Genomic DNA, 17,440 nt, shown 5'->3' on the forward strand with positions numbered 1-17,440 from the left:
TGCTGGACTTGGTAAGTCATATGATTTTGATTGCTCATTTACTTTAAGGAGGTCCTAAAATGAGCAACAGTACAAAGTTCGGACTCTAAAGGGTCTGTATGAATCTCCCAAAGGTTCAGAGAATCCCAGGGCCTGGATTGATGTCGGCCAGAACTGGATTAGAGTGTCTGGTACAGTGTGGCTCCGTCTGTCCTGCACAGATGGGTTCTAAGGCATCTAGCCTGAGCGTTCCTACTGGGGATGTTATCTTGACAGGTGCTCAGATGATTCACTAGGGTGCGTTGGTTGCCCAGTACACTGCTAGTGAAGGCATGAAAAACATAAAAGACAGCATTCCACCTGTAGGAAATGTTCTGTTTTCCGAGGGGAAAGTAGCAAAAAGTACGGCCATAGAATATCATGTACCGTAGCAATCCCGGGACACTGATGCTCGATAAATCCCACACAAAACAGTGTCATTTTTCTTAGTTACACAATTTAGTATCAAAGATACACTAAGAGTTAAGTACTGGACACCTTCCAAGATAACAAAATGACTTAAGTTATAGAAGAAATAACCATTTATTGAGTTGATATTATATACCGGACATTGTGCTAGGAAAGTCCTTTATGGTCTAGTCGTTATAAAAACCAAGTAAGGTGTAGATATCATTATATCTAATTTATAGAGAGGAAACCAAGGCTCACAGAATCACAAATATGCAAAGTCAAATACAGCTGTTATTGGGGGTGGCGGGGAGGGCTGTCTGATCCAGAGCAAAGGCCTTGTACCACTCTGGAAAATGTGAAGTTTATCCAAACTTTAGAGGAAACAAAGGATTCTTTGCAAAGGTGAATATTTCTGGCATCTGTTCTAGATCAGAAACAACTACCAACCTGGATTTTCTTGTGATGAAGTCATGCAGTAAAAGTCCGAGACATTATTCTCTTTTGGAGCTTTTTATGTACATGTTATGTACTTAGTAAATATTTCTCGTAACTGTAGTTGTTTCTATCCTATTTTCAGGAAGCAAATGTATAATATAAATCCCCTCCCTTTATATTTATTGCAGTTAGTGTAGATTGGTAATGCTGTCTGCTTTCCACTGGGGCATTCAAGGTATATTCTTCATTGGTATATAAAGGAAACAGCTCTGTGTGCCATTTATGCTGGAGTAAACTGTCCAAGAAATGTTCCCCAGATAGTAATGGATGGGTGTCCACAGCGCACTTGCTCTTGCTGAGTAAGTGAATTGTGTTCCAGTGGCCTGATGCTGACGAGACTGGCCAGTCTCAAAATAAAGATGGACTGTCCACTAGCCAGAGGCTCCGGCAGTGCCTGTTAGACAGTGTTCACGGAACAGGGCCGAGCTGTGGACTGTTCCTGGTGACTTTTTGTCACATGATAGAGTTGTTCCAAGTTTCCTTTCCACTTTACATTTAAAATCCAACACAGGGCTTCCCTGGTGGCACAGTGGTTAAGAATCCACCTGCCAGTGCAGGGGACACGGGTTCGAGCCCTGGTCTGGGAAGATCCCACATGCGGTGGAGTAACTAAGCCCATGTGCCACAACTGCTGAGCCCACGCTCTAGAGCCTGCAAGCCACAACTACTGAGCCCGCGTACCACAACCACTGAAGCCCACGCGCCTGGAGCCCGTGCTCAACAAGAGAAGCCACCGCAATTAGAAGCCCGTGCACCGCAATGAAGAGTAGCCCCCGCTCGCCGCAACGAGAGAAAAGCCTGCAACGAAGACCCAACGCAGCCAAAAATAAAGTAAATTTATTAAAAAAAGAAAAACCCAACACATTAGAGCTTTACATGGTTTCCAAGAGCCGCAGGTTTTATTGTAGTCTTGACTAATCTGCTGAACCTTTCCAGCTTAAACCCCTAGGGTTACAGTATAAAAGTAGGGAGTCTACCTAGAACAGCGGTCTCCTTGTGCTGTTGGAGGTCTCCTGAAGTGAGGAGCACGATCTGCAGTTGGTGCTATCGGTCACTTGAGCGGCCAGGCTAGGGATGTCAAACGACCTCCCAAAGAACTTTTTAATTCCTCAATTAAAATGCAGATTTCAGCCTAACTGAGGAGTGTGCTGCCCTGTGGGGCGGCACACTCCCTGCGCCTCCCTCTTCCTCCAGGCATACCTCGGGGGCTCCCCACACACCATCCAGGGGAGCCCTGCTTTCTTGGTGTGGATACCACCCCACGACCAGGCCCTTTGGAGCACTTCCTACTTAAAAACTCCTGTATGGCACCCCAGAGGATCTTGCCCTATACAGAATTCCACTCTGTAGGAAACGGTAGGACGGCAGATTTCCAGTGTGCTGTGTAGTTTTTCAGATTCACGTGAGGGAAGAGCTGTCTTAGCTCAGAGTTTCTCCCTTTCAACTCTAGTTAGATGAAAGGTAAATCAGCAGAAACAATCACCCTTTGTGTTTACCACTTTTTAGTTTCTTTTGTTGTTTCTGTTAACAAAAATAATGTGCTCACTGTGAAAATCAGTAAAATGAAGGAAGCTAGAAAGAACATTAAACCCTAGTTACCTGATACTCTGTTAACAAGTATTTTACTCTATCTTTTTTTTTTTTTTTTTAATTTGCGTTACGCGGGCCTCTCACTGTTGTGGCCTCTCCCATTGCGGAGCACAGGCTCCAGACGCGCAGGCTCAGCGGCCATGGCTCACGGACCTAGCCGCTCCGCGGCATGTGGGATCCTCCCGGACCAGGGCACGAACCCGTGTCCCCTGCATCGGCAGGCGGACTCTCAACCACTGCGCCACCAGGGAAGCCCCTGCCTATCGTTTTTATACATAGTTGGCATCATACTCTGTATGTCGTTTAGTATCTTGTTTTCCCCCCATTTAAAAAAAAAAACTCTTGGTCAAATAATTTTAATTATCAGCATAATATTGCATATTAAAATCTGTTGGATTTTTTTAAAACAACATTCCTCATACCTTTTGCAGGGTCAGCTTTATTAAGATACAGTTTACATACAATATGTCATTACTTTTAGGTGTACAAGTTGATGAATTTTGACAAATATGTACAGTCAAATAACCATCACTGTGCTCAAGAAATAGAACAGTTATTCCAGAAGATTCCCTCGTGCCCCTTTGCAATCAGCCCCTTCCCATCCATAGATCCCAGCAGCTGCTGATCTGCTTTCTATTCCTGTAATTTTGCTTTTTTCAGAAGGTCATTTAAATGGAATCATTCAATAAGTAAGCCCTTGAGTCTTGCACTTAGCTTAACACATTTGACGTTTGTCTGTGTTCTTGCCCATGTCACTGGCTCATTCCTTCTTTCTGCTGAGTAGCAGTCCATTTTATGGACATATCACTGTTCATTTATCCATTTTGCCTGTTGACATTTAGGTTGTTAGCAACTAAGAATCTAGCAGATATAAACATTTGTGTATAAGTTTTTGTGCGAACTAAGTGTTCATTTCTTTGGGAAAATACCTAAGGCTGGAATTACTGAGTCGTGTGGTAAGTGTATGTTTAATTTTATAAGAACCTGGCACGCTGTTTTCCAAAGTGGCTGCAGCATTTTGCATTCCCACCAGCCGGGCATGAGGGCTTAGTGGCTCTGTACCTTCACCAGTGTTGGTATTGTCCTTTTTGCCATTCTAGTGGTATGTACTGGTATCTCATTATGGCTTTGGTTTGAATTTCCCTAATGACTAATGATGTTAAGTATCTTTTTATTTGATTATTTGTCCATTTAAATCTCTTTAATGAAATGTTTGTTCAAATCTTTTGCTCATTTTTTCATTGGGCTGTTTGTTTTCTCCTTATTCAGTTTTAAGAGTTCTTATGTATTCTTACGTATTCAGGATACAGGTCCTTATGGGTGTTCTACAAATTCTTCCAGACTGTGCTTTTCTTTTCATTCTCTTAACAGTATCTTTCAATAGTAGAAGTTTTAAATTTTAACGAAATCCAATTTATCAATCTTTTTCCCTTGGATTATGCCTTTGTTGTCATATCTAAGAAATCTTTGCCTTACTCGATTGCAGAGATCTTCTCTTGTGTTTTCTTCTAGAAGTTTTCCAGTTTTAGGTTTTACATGCAGACATACAATCCATTTAGAGTTAATCTTTGTATGTGATGCAAGGTATGGCCCATCGTAGCAGGAGGCAGATGTCCTGAAGTATCTATTTAAAAAGAAGGATTGTTCCTGAATAATTCTTTGCACTCTAGTAACTAAACAGGGCTGTGAAAGTGAGTTCGCCGGAAAACCGACCATAGCTCTTTGTCCGTTAGCTTTGAGACAGATCCTTCAACGGTCTACAGCTCTCCCTTTCTGGAAGGTGCTAGGACAAACACCAGCAGTGGCGTCCAGCTCCCCTCTGGTCTGGGTCTCCTTTACATGGTTTGTAAAGTTCTGTTTCCTCCGTACACATCATTCTTGCTCAGCAGCTGCGCATTTTAGGCAGCTCTCTGACTGCAGGCTGTTGGCTTCCTGGGCAGCCACCACGTTCAGTGTTGGGCCACCTTATCCCTAAGGGAAGGGGCCTAACGTGCATTAAAAACTTGCTCTAGGGCTTCCCTGGTGGCGCAGTGGTTGAGAGTCCGCCTGCTGATGCAGGGGACGCGGGTTTGTGCCCCCGTCCGGGAAGATCCCACATGCCGCGGAGCGGCTGGGCCCATGAGCCATGGCCGCTGAGCCTGCGTGTCCGGAGCCTGTGCTCCGCAACTGGAGAGGTCACAACAGTGAGAGGCCCGCGTACTGCAAAGAAAAAAAAAAGAAAAAAAAAAAACTTGCTCTGTGCCAGGAACCTGGCTGAATCTCAGAAGTCCTGGGTGGCATAAAGTAGCATCGAGTCCATCTTATAGATGAGGCACTGAGAGTTGCTTGGAGTCTTACAGCTAGTGAGATGGTCAGGCCAGACTTGCCTCACTTCACAGCTTTTGCTTATTCTGTTATTTCTCACTAGCTCATCACAGAGTCGCTCCTGTGTGTTTGATGGCGTACCACCAGACTCACATATACTCCCGTCCAGCTAACCACGGGTGCGATTATAAATATGACAGCGCTGTTGCTTTTAGCCATTTATCTTTTTTCCTCTCAGCTAGTTTTAATTTATTTCAGCTCCCCACATTTGGCGTTGTGGCTTTTACCTTTAGAATGGCAGATTGGCTGCTGTAATATTTCTTTGATATGTGAATTGTAAAAATGCCCTTATTGATGTTTATTTTCCTCCCTACAATTAGGTGTTGTGTGAATGTGTGGTGGAGGAGGGGTCAGGCTGGTTTCAGTCTTATCATGGGCCGTCTGTAGTATTTAGTTGCTCTGGGGAGGGGAGTGTTTGTGTTTGTGTTTTGTTTCATTTTTCAATAACCTTTATTCCTTTTCTAACTGGATCATGGCACTCTTTGTCACATGGACCATCTCCTGCCCATCTTCACTTCTCAGGAGCAGTCCGAAGAGATGCATGTGCAACACAGCCACGAGACTTGGGGCAGAACACTTCAAATGACCCCTCGCCTGCTCTTCTTATCCTGTCTGTCTGGACTTTATCTCAATAAATGAGCAGAAGTGGGAATTCTCACTCTAGTGGAATTCCCTGTGTTATTTCATGTGTTTGGACCTAGTTACCTTTAGGCATTCCTGTCACTGGCAGTAGCCACTGCCAGCCGAGCGAGTTCCCCTCTGTTTTTAGAAGTTACTCTCCACTTCAGGCATCATCACAGACCTCCCCCCTTTTGAACTCTTGGTGTGTTAGCGGCTGGGGCTGGCTTTGCCCTTTTCCCTGCCAGCCCTGCTCTAGGGCTTAAATAATGCATGATACCACGGGTATGGGAATGCCCGGTCGTGCATTTTCCATCGTGAACACGCTGTTTCCTGACTTAATTCCCATTCACTCGGATCTGGACATTTGTGGTCCAGGCCCTGACCCAGTGCTGCTGCTGCTGTTGCAGAAAGTAGCTGAATGCAGAAGGGCTTCTAACTTCGGGGTGAAACTGTTTGTAACGGAAGAGACCCTTCAGTCTGAGAAGACTGTAGCCAGTGTTGCTGAAATTGGAAAAAGCTACAAGCTGCTTTTGCCCCTTTTGGGATCTCTGAACTCCCACTGGTAGGCTTCCCGCCACTGTCTAGCTGCCAGCCCCTGATATTTCTCATCTGGGTGCCGGTCACCACGGCACAGAGGAACCCAGCCACCTTGGTGCTGCGGAAGGATCCAGACCCCATCTCAGCCACTCGCTAGATGTCTTGTATCTGTAAAATGGGGATATTGGTACCCCTGAACTGGGCTTTTATGAAGATTAAATGAACTAAGTGCCCAGCATGCTGGCTAGCAAAGAATACAGAGTGTGTTCTCACTGAGAGATACTGTCACTCCTGTAAAATCAAGAGAGTCACCCAAGCAGGGAGGCACTTCCTCGGCCCTGCCGTGATGTTTCCGCAGTGTGGCCTCTGTTTGCCGGGCACTGCTCTCCATAGGCAAGGCCCACCCATGGACTCTCTCCACTTGTGGCCGTGCCACCACCCGGCCCTGGCCCTGGTCAAAGCTGTCTTTGCAGCTGGTCTTTTTGTTTTCCCCCCCGGGGTGGTCCTCTCCTTGTTCACCTTGTTTTGTCCTCTCCCACCAGGAAGCATCTCGGACAGCTCAGCCAAGCTCTTTGAGGTCCCTGACACGTGGTAACCAAGACCTGAGTGGAACAAACCGCTGGTGCTGTTGCTGAGAAGGAAAGAAGCAGCCGGCATTTTTGGAAGCCATACTGTGTTTAACTGAATCCAATGTGGTGCAGGAGGGGTTTGAAACCAAGTGTGTGTCTCCTGAAAAATCCCAGTTTTTATCGTCAAGGCTGTGTTCCTTCCTCTTTAGCATCACCTGTCTGCTGGCGCTCAGCATGTCGTTGGCTGTCATGTGTACGTGATTAACCAGGTCATTACTTGTTGCTCATGTGAAACCCTTCCTGTCATGAATCTGTGTTTAAGAATCCACCTGATGGGGAAGGTTGGCCGTGAGATTTCACAGAAAGAGCCAACACTCTTAGGTGCTGTGATCCTGATTTGGGGTTGCACTCTTTCCTGCTTTGAGAGGTTCTCATCCACCATCTCATGCTCAGTCCTGGGGGCAGCCCCAGCGCGTGGGTATGTCTCCCAGTAGAGAATTCGGTTGTGTCTGCCTGCTTTCCACCATCGCTGCGTGAAAATATGAGGCTCTCAAGCTTGTTTTCCCAGTAGGAAAATCTCTACCGCTGTCAACACCTGCCTTGACTTTTGGGGCATATTTATTTAGAGTTTTCCCCCTAAGATATGAGTTTCTCATGGTGGAGTGTACGAGTGAAAAGTTAATTTCTGTTTTCCCATGTAGCGCTGCTTTCAGTTTTCGTTATCTTAGCCTGGTGTCTTCTCTGTTTGGTGGCATCTGGGGGTGAGGTGGCGTGTGTGCATGTGTGTGAAATCATGACAAATCGACACCCTGTACCAGCCCTTTCTCTGTTGAAACAGGTCACAACAGGGACAGAATCTCGTGGATCTGCTTCAGTAGATCTGCTTCATATAGATCATTGTTAGATATTTAACATTTTTGTATCGTGGAAATAAAAATGAAAAATGTATTTCCAAAAGATGAAAATTAAAGAAATTTTCATAGGATTTTGTTTTTTTCCTTTCTCTTCTTTTATAAGTGAATGACATACTTAATCTCTACGTAGACATATTTCTCTCTAAAGATCACCCTTGAAAAAGCCCTGTAAGTCACTAAGCCTGTTGCTTATGGTTTTCTCTTTTTTCTTTTTTAACCTCTAACCCTTTCACCTGCCTTGATGTGTCAGATGCCTGGTGCTGGAGTGGAGCCCGTGGTAAATGGTGTAGGAGGGGCTGCATCTTTTTCTGGTAGGAAGGATCTGAGTTGTTACAGGTCTGATGAGAATCCCAGGTGTCGTGGGAATTCAGATTTGTAAAACATTTTCCCCAATTAAGGGCCTCTTAACATCTTCCCTTCCCCCTCCCCCTTGTCCCCAAAGTTACAAACCCAGACTTGGCACGAGGAGCTCCCACCCCTGCTCAACGCGGTCGCCAGGCACAGCCCAGTGGGAAAGTGTGACAGGAGGGTAAAGACAAAGGAGGGGGTTAGAGGGCGCTGCTGGACTCTCCTGAGTCATTAAAGCCTACGGGTAGAAACAGGTAGTACCTGACACTTTTTTAAAAAATTTTTTTAACGTCTTTATTGGAGTATAATTGCTTTACAATGGTGTGTTAGTTTCTGCTTTATAACAAAGTGAATCAGTTATACATATACATATGTTCCCGTATCTCTTCCCGCTTGCGTCTCCCTCCCTCCCACCCTCCCTATCCCACCCCTCTAGGTGGTCACAAAGCACCGAGCTGATCTCCCTGTGCTATGCGGCTGCTTCCCACTAGCTAGCTATTTTATGTTTCGTAGTGTATATATGTCCATGCCACTCTCTCACTTTGTCACAGCTTACCCTTCCCACTCCCCATATCCTCAAGTCCATTCTCTAGTAGGTCTGTGTCTTTATTCCCGTCTTACCCCTAGGTTCTTCATGACCTTTTTTTTTCTTAGATTCCATATATATATGTTAGCATACGGTATTTGTTTTTCTCTTTCTGACTTATTTCACTCTGCATGACAGACTCTAGGTCCATCCACCTCACTACAAATAACTCAATTTCGTTTCTTTTTATGGTTGAGTAATATTCCATTGTATATATGTGCCACATCTTCTTTATCCATTCATCTGTTGATGGACACTTTGGTTGCTTCCATGTCCTGGCTATTGTAAATAGAGCTGCAGTGAATATTGTGGTACATGACTCTTTTTGCATTATGGTTTTCTCAGGGTATATGCCCAGTAGTGGGATTGCTGGGTCGTATGGTAGTTCTATTTTTAGTTTTTTAAGGATCCTCCATACTGTTCTCCACAGTGGCTGTATCAATTTACATTCCCACCAACAGTGCAAGAGGGTTCCCTTTTCTTCACACCCTCTCCAGCATTTATTGTTTCTAGATTTTTTGATGATGGCCATTCCGACCGGTGTGAGATGATATCATTGTAGTTTTGATTTGCATTTCTCTAATGATTAATGATGTTGAGCATTCTTTCATGTGTTTTTTGGCAATCTGTATATCTTCTTTGGAGAAATGTCTATTTAGGTCTTCTGCCCATTTTTGGATTGGGTTGTTTGTTTTATTGTTATTGAGCTGCATGAGCTGCTTGTAAATTTTGGAGATTAATCCTTTGTCAGTTGCTTCATTTGCAAATATTTTCTCTCATTCTGAGGGTTGTCTTTTGGTCTTGTTTATGGTTTCCTTTGCTATGCAAAAGCTTTTAAGTTTCATTAGGTCCCATTTGTTTATTTTTGTTTTTATTTACATTTCTCTAGGAGGTGGGTCAAAAAGGATCTTGCTGTGATTTATGTCATAGAGTGTTCTGCCTGTGGAGCTGGAAGAATCAGGCTCCCTGACTTCAGACTATACTACAAAGCTACAGTAATCAAGACAGTATGGTACTGGCACAAAAACAGAAATACAGATCAATGGAACACTATAGAAAGCCCAGAGATAAACCCACGCACATATGGTCACCGTATCTTTGATAAAGGAGGCAAGAATATACAGTGGGGAAAAGACAGCCTCTTCAATAAGTGGTGCTGGTGAAACTGGACAGGTACATGTAAAAGTATGAAATTAGAACACTCCCTAACACCATACACAAAAATAAACTCAAAATGGATTAAAGACCTAAATGTAAGGCCAGAAACTATCAAACTCTTAGAGGAAAACATAGGCCTGGCACTTCTTTTAACGGAATGAACAAGAGGGAAAACCAGAGCGAGGCTGTGATTGGTGTACATACGAAACATACATCTAGCCTAATGAGCACGCCTGGCATAGAAACGCAGAGTGTGGGGTCGTCTAAAGATCTCCACGTGTGCAGGGCCTCGGAGGGAGAGAGATTGGACCTGTCGCTCTCAGGTGTTGAGAGTTTTTCATTGTCCCCTGAAGCCCAGTTCTCCCTGCTCAAAAAGCTATACAGACACACAGGTTGCACCCCTGTCAGTACTGGTTCAGAGGGGCTTGCGGGGCTGGGGGGAGTGCTTTCTAGAAAGGGCCTCTGCCCTAGAGCCTCACTGAATGTACCTGCATTCCAGCTCCGGCTGTGTGTTCCTGGGCATTACTTACCCTCTCTGAGGCTGTTTCCTCAACCATAAAAGCAAGATAATAAAACTACCTCATAGGGTGGTTGTGAGGATTAAATGAAGTCATGTCAAACGCCCAGCACACACAAGGGCACAGTGAGTCACACTGATATTGGAAGATGATGCTTTTGATCTGAAACCCTGGTTGGAGCTGACATAGGCATGGTTGGGGAGGTGGGTGTCTGGCTTAGCATTAAATACCCAGCTGAGCCCTGGTATGTGCCCAGACCCCTATTTTCCCAACTGTATCAAATGACTTAAAGCAGGTGAACTGGGTTGACCATCTTCTTGGTACACACACACACACACACACACACACACACACACACACGCACACATGCAGGCTGATGTCTCTTCTGGGCCTGAAACCGTAGGATGCTGCTTTGGATTTTTGATACGGAGGCTCAGGGGCATATTATGATGATGGGGCTGTGGTTCTGGGGTTACGTAAGTACTGTAACCAAACCTGGAGGTGGGCGTGGAAGTGGGGACCTCGGTGTTTCAAGTCATTTTGTAGTTCTTTGATTTTAGAGCTGGGATGGAGATTGAGTGCTGCGGCTCTGTCCTCTTTTTTTTTAACTTTGTATTCGTCCTGTTCCCCCCCCACAACATTTTATTATGAAAAATTTCAAACATACAAAGAAGTTGAAAGAATTGTTCAGCAAACACCCGTTTCCTCCCCACCTAGATTGTACAGCTACCATTTTGCTGTATTTGCTTTATTACATAACCATTCAGCCATCCCTCCGTCCACCCATCAATTCATCTTAGTTTTGGATGCATTTCTAAGTAATTTACAAACATCAGAGCACTCCCCCTCCCAAATCCTTGAGCATGCGTGTCATGAGCCAGAGTTTAATATGTGTTTATATTTGGGGATCACTGGGGATAAAATTTATAGTGAAATGCTCAGATCGTAAGTGTACCATCCGATAGGTTCTAACTAATGCAACACGATCTATCAAGATACAGAACATCGGGCTTCCCTGGTGGCGCAGTGGTTGAGAGTCCGCCTGCCGATGCAGGGGACACGGGTTCGTGCCCCGGTCCGGGAAGATCCCACATGCCGCGGAGCGGCTAGGCCCGTGAGCCATGGCCGCTGAGCCTGCGTGTCCGGAGCCTGTGCTCCGCAACGGGAGAGGCCACAACAGTGAGAGGGCTGTGTACCGCAAAAAAAAAAAAAAAAAAGATACAGAACATCACATCACCATCACCAGAGAATATTCCCTTCTGCTTCTTTCCAGTCCACTCCTACCCACTCCCACCCCCAGAGGTTACCACTGCGCTGAATTTTTTCATCACAGATCAGTCTAACCTTTTCTAGAACTTCATGAAAGTAGAATCATGAAGTCATGCTTTTTGGTGTGAGGCCTGTTTCACTCAGCATGATGTTTTTGAGATTCATCCATGTAGCCGTGTGGATCCTTCTTTACCACCGAGTATGCACATACTACAGTCTGTGTATCCATTCATGATGGACAGATGCTTGGGCTGTTTCCAGTTGGGGGCTATGATGAATAAAGCTTCTGTGAACATTCTAGTACAATCTTCTATTTTATTTATTTGTTTATTTTTAATATTTATTTATTTATTATTTTGCCTGTGCCAGATCTTCATTGTGGCATGCGAGATCCTCCTTGTGGCATGCGGGATCTTTTTTTTTTAGTTGTGGCATACGGGATCTTAGTTGCAGCACGTGGGCTTCTTAGTTGCAGCACAGGAACTCTCAGTTGCAGCATGCATGTGGGATCCAGTTTCCCAGCCAGGGATCGAACCCGGGCCCCCTGCATTGGGATCAGGGAGTCTTACGCCCTGGACCACCAGGGAAGTCCCCATTCTAGTACAAATCTTCTTGAGAACAAAAGCTTTCACTGTGGAGGATAAATACCAAGGAGTGGAATTGCTAGATAGGTATATGTTTAGTTTTATAAGAAACTTGCAGATCTTTTGCCAAAGTGGACGTATCATTTAAACTCTCACCAGTAGCTCTCACCCTTGGCAACATTTGGCGTTGTTGGTCTTTAGCCCTATAGTATATCTCCCTGCAGTTTTCATTTGCATCTCCCTGATGACTAATGATGAGGTACTTACTGGCCATTTGTGTATACTCCTCTGTGAAGTATCTGTTCAATTCTCTTGCCTGTATTTTGTCAAGTTGTTAAGTCTCTCTGCTATTAAGTTGTAGATGTTTATTATGTATTCTGGACATTATTCCTTTGTCAGATAGTTGTTTTGTAGATGTTTAGTCCCAGTCTGTGGCTTGCTTGTTTCTTTTCTTTCTCTTTTCTTTTTTTTTCCAGTTTTACTGAGTTACAATTGATGAATAACATGTGTAAACTTATGGTCTCCAATGTGTTGACTTCATACACTCACACATTGCAAAATTATCACCACCACTGCCATCACATCACATGATCACCACGTCTTTTTTTTTTTTGTGGTGAGAACATTCAGGATCCACTGTACCAGAAACTTCTTTTTTTAATTGAATAAATTGAATGATCATTGACTTACAGTATTAAATTAGTTTCAGGTGTATAACATAGTGATTCAATATTTTTATACACTACAGAATGATCACCATGCTAAGTCTAGTTACCATCTGTCACCACACAAATTGATTACAATAGTATTAACTATATTCCCCAGGCTATACATTACATCTCTGTGACTTTATTTTATAACTGGAAGTTTCTCCTTGTTAATCTCCCTCACCTATTTCACTCATCTTCCCAAACAACTTGTTTGCTTAACAGTATCTTTACTGGGCAGAAGTTTTTAATTTTTTTTTTTTTTTTTTTGTGGTACGTGGGCCTCTCACTGTTGTGGCCTCTCCTGTTGTGGAGCACAGGCTCCGGACGCACAGGTTCAGCGGCCATGGCTCACGGGCCCAGCCGCTCCGCGGCATGTGGGATCTTCCCAGACCGGGGCACGAACCCGCGTCCCCTGCATCGGCAGGCGGACTCTCAACCACTGCGCCACCAGGGAAGCCCAGAAGTTTTAAATTTTGATGAAATCTATTTTATCAGTTTTTAAAGAAATCTCTAAGTTGTGAAGATATTCTTTTGCTTTTCTTCTAGAAATTTTGTAGTTCTAATGTTTATGTTTAATTCTACTTTCCGTCTTGAATGAATTTTTTGGTATATGGTGTGAGATGGGAGTTGAGGTTCCCTAATTCCATGTGAACATCCAGTTATTCCAGCACCATTTGTGGAGAAGACCTTTCCAGTTGAATTGCTTTGGTGCCTTGCTCAAAAATCTGTCGGTCTGATAACAAGTGTGGGTCTTGAGTGTGTGTTTTAAAAGTGTCCTGTTATTATTGCCGATAAGAACAGCAGCACAGAGAGGATCTCACCATTCCTGCGTGTGCAGTTCCCACTTAGACAATTTTGCAGCCCTTCTCTTGATGAGGAGAGGAAAATGCTATGACCCTGGGTTACTGCTGAGGCCAGGCCACTCTCTCCTGACCTGGGAAGCTAGTGCTCATTAAAAATAGTGCCATCTTTTTTAATGCTTTTTTTTTTTTTTAATCTCATGACTTAAGTTTCATAACTTCAATTGAAATCTTTTTTTTCCCCAAATGATTCATGGAGTAAATCTCTGCATCTGATTTTGTCGAGGAGGGGAAATAGAATACCTGAAGGCCAGTTCGTGTTTCTCCTGCTGAGCCATGCTCTCTTCCAAGTTGTCTGGTCCCGGCGGAAAGCAGTTCAGTTTGTCCTCAGCCACTTGCCCATTTCTGCCTCGGCCTCCTGCTTTTTCCGGTCATGTCGTGAACCTGAACTTGATAAAGCTCTTGGTGTGGCTGGGCCTGGTGACAACATCCAGCGGCTGGGAGGTGCTTTTAAAATTGAAATGTTTTAGATAAGATAATCCCATTGAAAAAGAAAGGACCCCAAAAAGGAGCCCCCTTTTTTTCTTTCTTTTTTTGGGAGTGGGGCATGGACCTTAATCTGTGTTTCATAAGAAAAGAGATTGAATCCCCATGTCTGTTTTTCTTAAGTGAGAACAAAGGGAGATATTGGGCCAGATAGCTTGAAGGCAGAGTACCTTGCCTGGTATGCAAATTGTGGATTTGTGCAGAACCCTGGGTGGTGGGAAGCCTCATGCACCCACGCCTGACTTGTGAGACTTGGGTGGAAAGTCTTACGTATTTCTGAGACCAGCTGGAGAACTAGCTACCTGCCTTCTGACGCTTACCTCCTCCCCCAGGAGGATGGGTGGGGGCCAGTAGTCCTCCGCCCGGTTGCCTTGCAGGTGCCTCAAGCCCAGACGGTGGAATCTTCCTTACTGGCAATGGCCAGACCACTGGAAACACTTGGCTGAAAATGGTTCCCTCCCACGTTCCAGCTGGTGATGAGAGTAAAATCTCTTTGCACATCTCCCCTCTGTGCACTGCAGTCCAGTTGCCCCGATGTCATTACCAATACCCAGAATCTGGGAATTCAGAGTCGTTCATTTTACTCAGGAAGGACTAATCCTACCCAAGAGGCGGCCCTCCATTTGTTGAATGGGGTAAAAATTAAATAGCATCTTGGAGCGCTGTGCCTACAAGTTACCTTGACAAATGATCGTGACTCGGAAGGTTAGTCTTCTGCCCACTTTTGAAGGCTGGGTCTAAGTGGGGAAAAAATGGAGTGTCCTTTGGGTGTTTGGGTTGTTTTCACAGCCCCGGAATTCTCCATCGTCCAGGTGACTTCATGTTCCTCCGGGTGTGTGTGAATCACCAGGCACTTGGCGTCCTGATGGATGCCTGATAGGAGCACCCCACCTTACGGAGCCTCAGAGCCCTCATTGTCTCCCTTTTCCATCCTCTCATGCCCAGTCAGGCTCTAGAAGAGTTTCCATTAATAACAGGCGTTGAGGAAACCACACATTAGAGACAGCCTGCTCGGGCGCATGGTGTCTGCTCTCTGTGATCGCACTGCCGCTCACCAGCTGTGTGAGCCCGAGGATGCTGGCTGAGTTCCTGGTGAGTCAGACCAGACCCCCGCCTGCTCCTCACTGGGTCACTGCGAGCTGCTGAGAGATGACAGGGAGTGACCGCTCACCATGGTCTCCCCCCACCCCACCCCATTCACTGCCATTGTTCACTAGGAAAAACCAAGAGTCTCTGGAAGACACCCACCCTCTGCTCTCTAGAACTTTCCACTTTAAACTCCCCCTGCAGTATTCAACCCTTGCTTTTTGAAAGTAAACCTTCTTCTCTACTGCACTGTGTGTTTTTCTGTAATTGATCATGGGAAATGTATATTGGGTGTACTCTTATTCTACACACTTCACAATTTTTCAATGGGTAGGTACTCTCATCCCCACTTGAAGATAAAACTGAGACTCAGGTGGGTTCAGTCACTTGCCCTGGAGGTCACAGTCAGTGGCAGAGCTGGAATTCAAACCCCAGGATGTCTGACTACAATGCCGACATGCCTAACCACGACCTGATACCACCATATGTCCACATGAAGGCCGTGGCCTGGAGGGGAGACACAGAGATGGCAGCGGTGGGGTCAGAATGGCCATCATTAGAAAGCCTACAAATATCAAATGCTGGAGAGGGTGTGGAGAAAAGGGAACCCTCCTACACTGTTGGTGGGAATGTAAGTTGGTGCAGCCACTATGGAAAACAGTATGGAGGTTCCTCAGGAAACTAAAAATAGAATTACCATATGATCAAGCAATCCCACTCCTGGGCATATACCCAGACAAAACTATAATTCAAAAAGATACATGCACGCTTATGTTCACGGCAGCACTATTTACAACAGCCAAGACATGGAAGCAACCAAAATGTCCATCGACAGATGAATGGATAAAGAAGATGTGGTACATGTATACAATGGAACACCACTCAGCCATAAAAAAAAAAAAGTGAAATAATGCCATTTGCAGCAACATGGATGGACCTAGAGATTATCATACTAAGTGAAGTGAGCCAGAAAGAGACAGACATATACCATATGATATCACTTATATGTGGAATCTAAAATACAACTCAAGTGAACCTATCTACAAAGCAGAAACAGAATCACAGACATAGAGAACAGACTGGTGGTTACCAAGGGGGAGGAGAGTTGGGGAGGGAAGGACTGGCAGTGTGGGATTAGCAGATGTAAACTATTATATATAGGATGGGTAAACAAGAAGATCCTATTGTATAGCACAGGGAACTATATTCAATATCCTGTGATAAACCATAATGGAAAAGAATATTTAAAAACAAAAAAAAGGGCTTCCCTGGTGGCGCAGTGGTTGAGAGTCCGCCTGCCGATGCAGGGGACGCGGGTTCGGGCCCTGGTCCGGGAAGATCCCACATGCCGCGGAGCGGCTGGGCCCGTGAGCCATGGCCGCTGAGCCTGTGCGTCCGGAGTCTGTGCTCCGCAACGGGAGAGGCCACAACAGTGAGAGGCCCTCGTACCGCAAAAAAAAAAAAAAAAAAAAAGAGGGAGACGGCAGTTGTGGAAGTGCTGAGGGATCCGGGTGGCCAGAATCCCTTTGCACACCCGAGTCTCATCTGGGCACAAAGGCTCTTGATATGTATGGCCGAATTGCTTTCCAATTTACACTCCTGCCAAAGGACTACAACAGCAGCGTCCAGAAAGCCCTCGCCCTTCTCGTGAGCCAGCGAATCATTTCACTCACAGAGGAGTCCACAGAGCCGTGAAGAGACACGCCCGGGTCTTTGAAGCTCCCTGTTCCCAGCAGCATCAGCATCCCCTGGGAACTTGCTCGAAATGCAAATGTTGAGGCCTCGCCCCAGTCCTACTGAGTCAGAAACTCCAGGGGTGGGGACCAGCAGTCTGGAAACAAGCCCTTCAGGTGTTTCTGGTGCCTGCCCAGGTCTGGGAGCCACTGATCTTGAGGAAGCTGCCTCAGCTGAAGGGGAAAGGAACATAATTGTTGATAAAGCAAACCTGTGCCGGCTGGGGCACAGCCCAGGGCGAGGTCACGCCCATCTCTAGTTCACCTGAAGTGTCGATACCTCTTAGGTCCTTTGTATCTTTACTTTGGATAATTGGGACCATGTGGAAAATGTCACTCTTTCATGTGAAGGGTGTAGCTCTGGTAGACACTTCTTATTCAGACTTAGAGGTTTATTATGTGCCAGGCACGGTATTATTATCCCCTTTGTTCCCTCGGGAGGGGAAAGGGAAGCTTAGAGCAGTTTAGAAACTTCCTAAGGTCACACAGCTAATAAGTGACAGCCCTGAAATTGGAACCCCGTCCGTCTGCCAGAGCCTGGGCTCTGAGCGGCCAGTGGGGATACTTACATAACGTGGGAGCC

General features: G+C 45.3%; 1 protein-coding gene and 1 long non-coding RNA gene across 2 annotated transcripts in view; one reads left to right on the top strand and one right to left on the bottom strand.

Annotated features, from left to right (window-relative positions):
- Positions 1 to 7,590, top strand: part of PARN (poly(A)-specific ribonuclease) — a 167,826-nt gene extending 160,236 nt beyond the window's left edge. Inside the window, exon 24 of the mRNA XM_019928670.3 lies at positions 6,579 to 7,590. Within this exon, the coding sequence (XP_019784229.1) occupies positions 6,579 to 6,631 (53 nt within the window). The 3' untranslated portion in view covers positions 6,632 to 7,590. The remainder of the gene's footprint in view (positions 1 to 6,578) is intronic.
- Positions 7,591 to 13,661: 6,071 nt separating this feature from the next.
- On the bottom strand, positions 13,662 to 14,491 carry LOC141276484 (uncharacterized). Its single transcript, XR_012326106.1, has 2 exons — positions 14,359 to 14,491; positions 13,662 to 13,999 (listed from the first exon to the last, which is right to left on the bottom strand). It is a non-coding gene; the product is annotated as an uncharacterized lncRNA (long non-coding RNA).
- Between the last annotated feature and the right edge of the window lie 2,949 nt (positions 14,492 to 17,440).

This window comes from Tursiops truncatus, chromosome 15, assembly GCF_011762595.2.
Source record: "Tursiops truncatus isolate mTurTru1 chromosome 15, mTurTru1.mat.Y, whole genome shotgun sequence".
NCBI lineage: Eukaryota > Metazoa > Chordata > Mammalia > Artiodactyla > Delphinidae > Tursiops > Tursiops truncatus.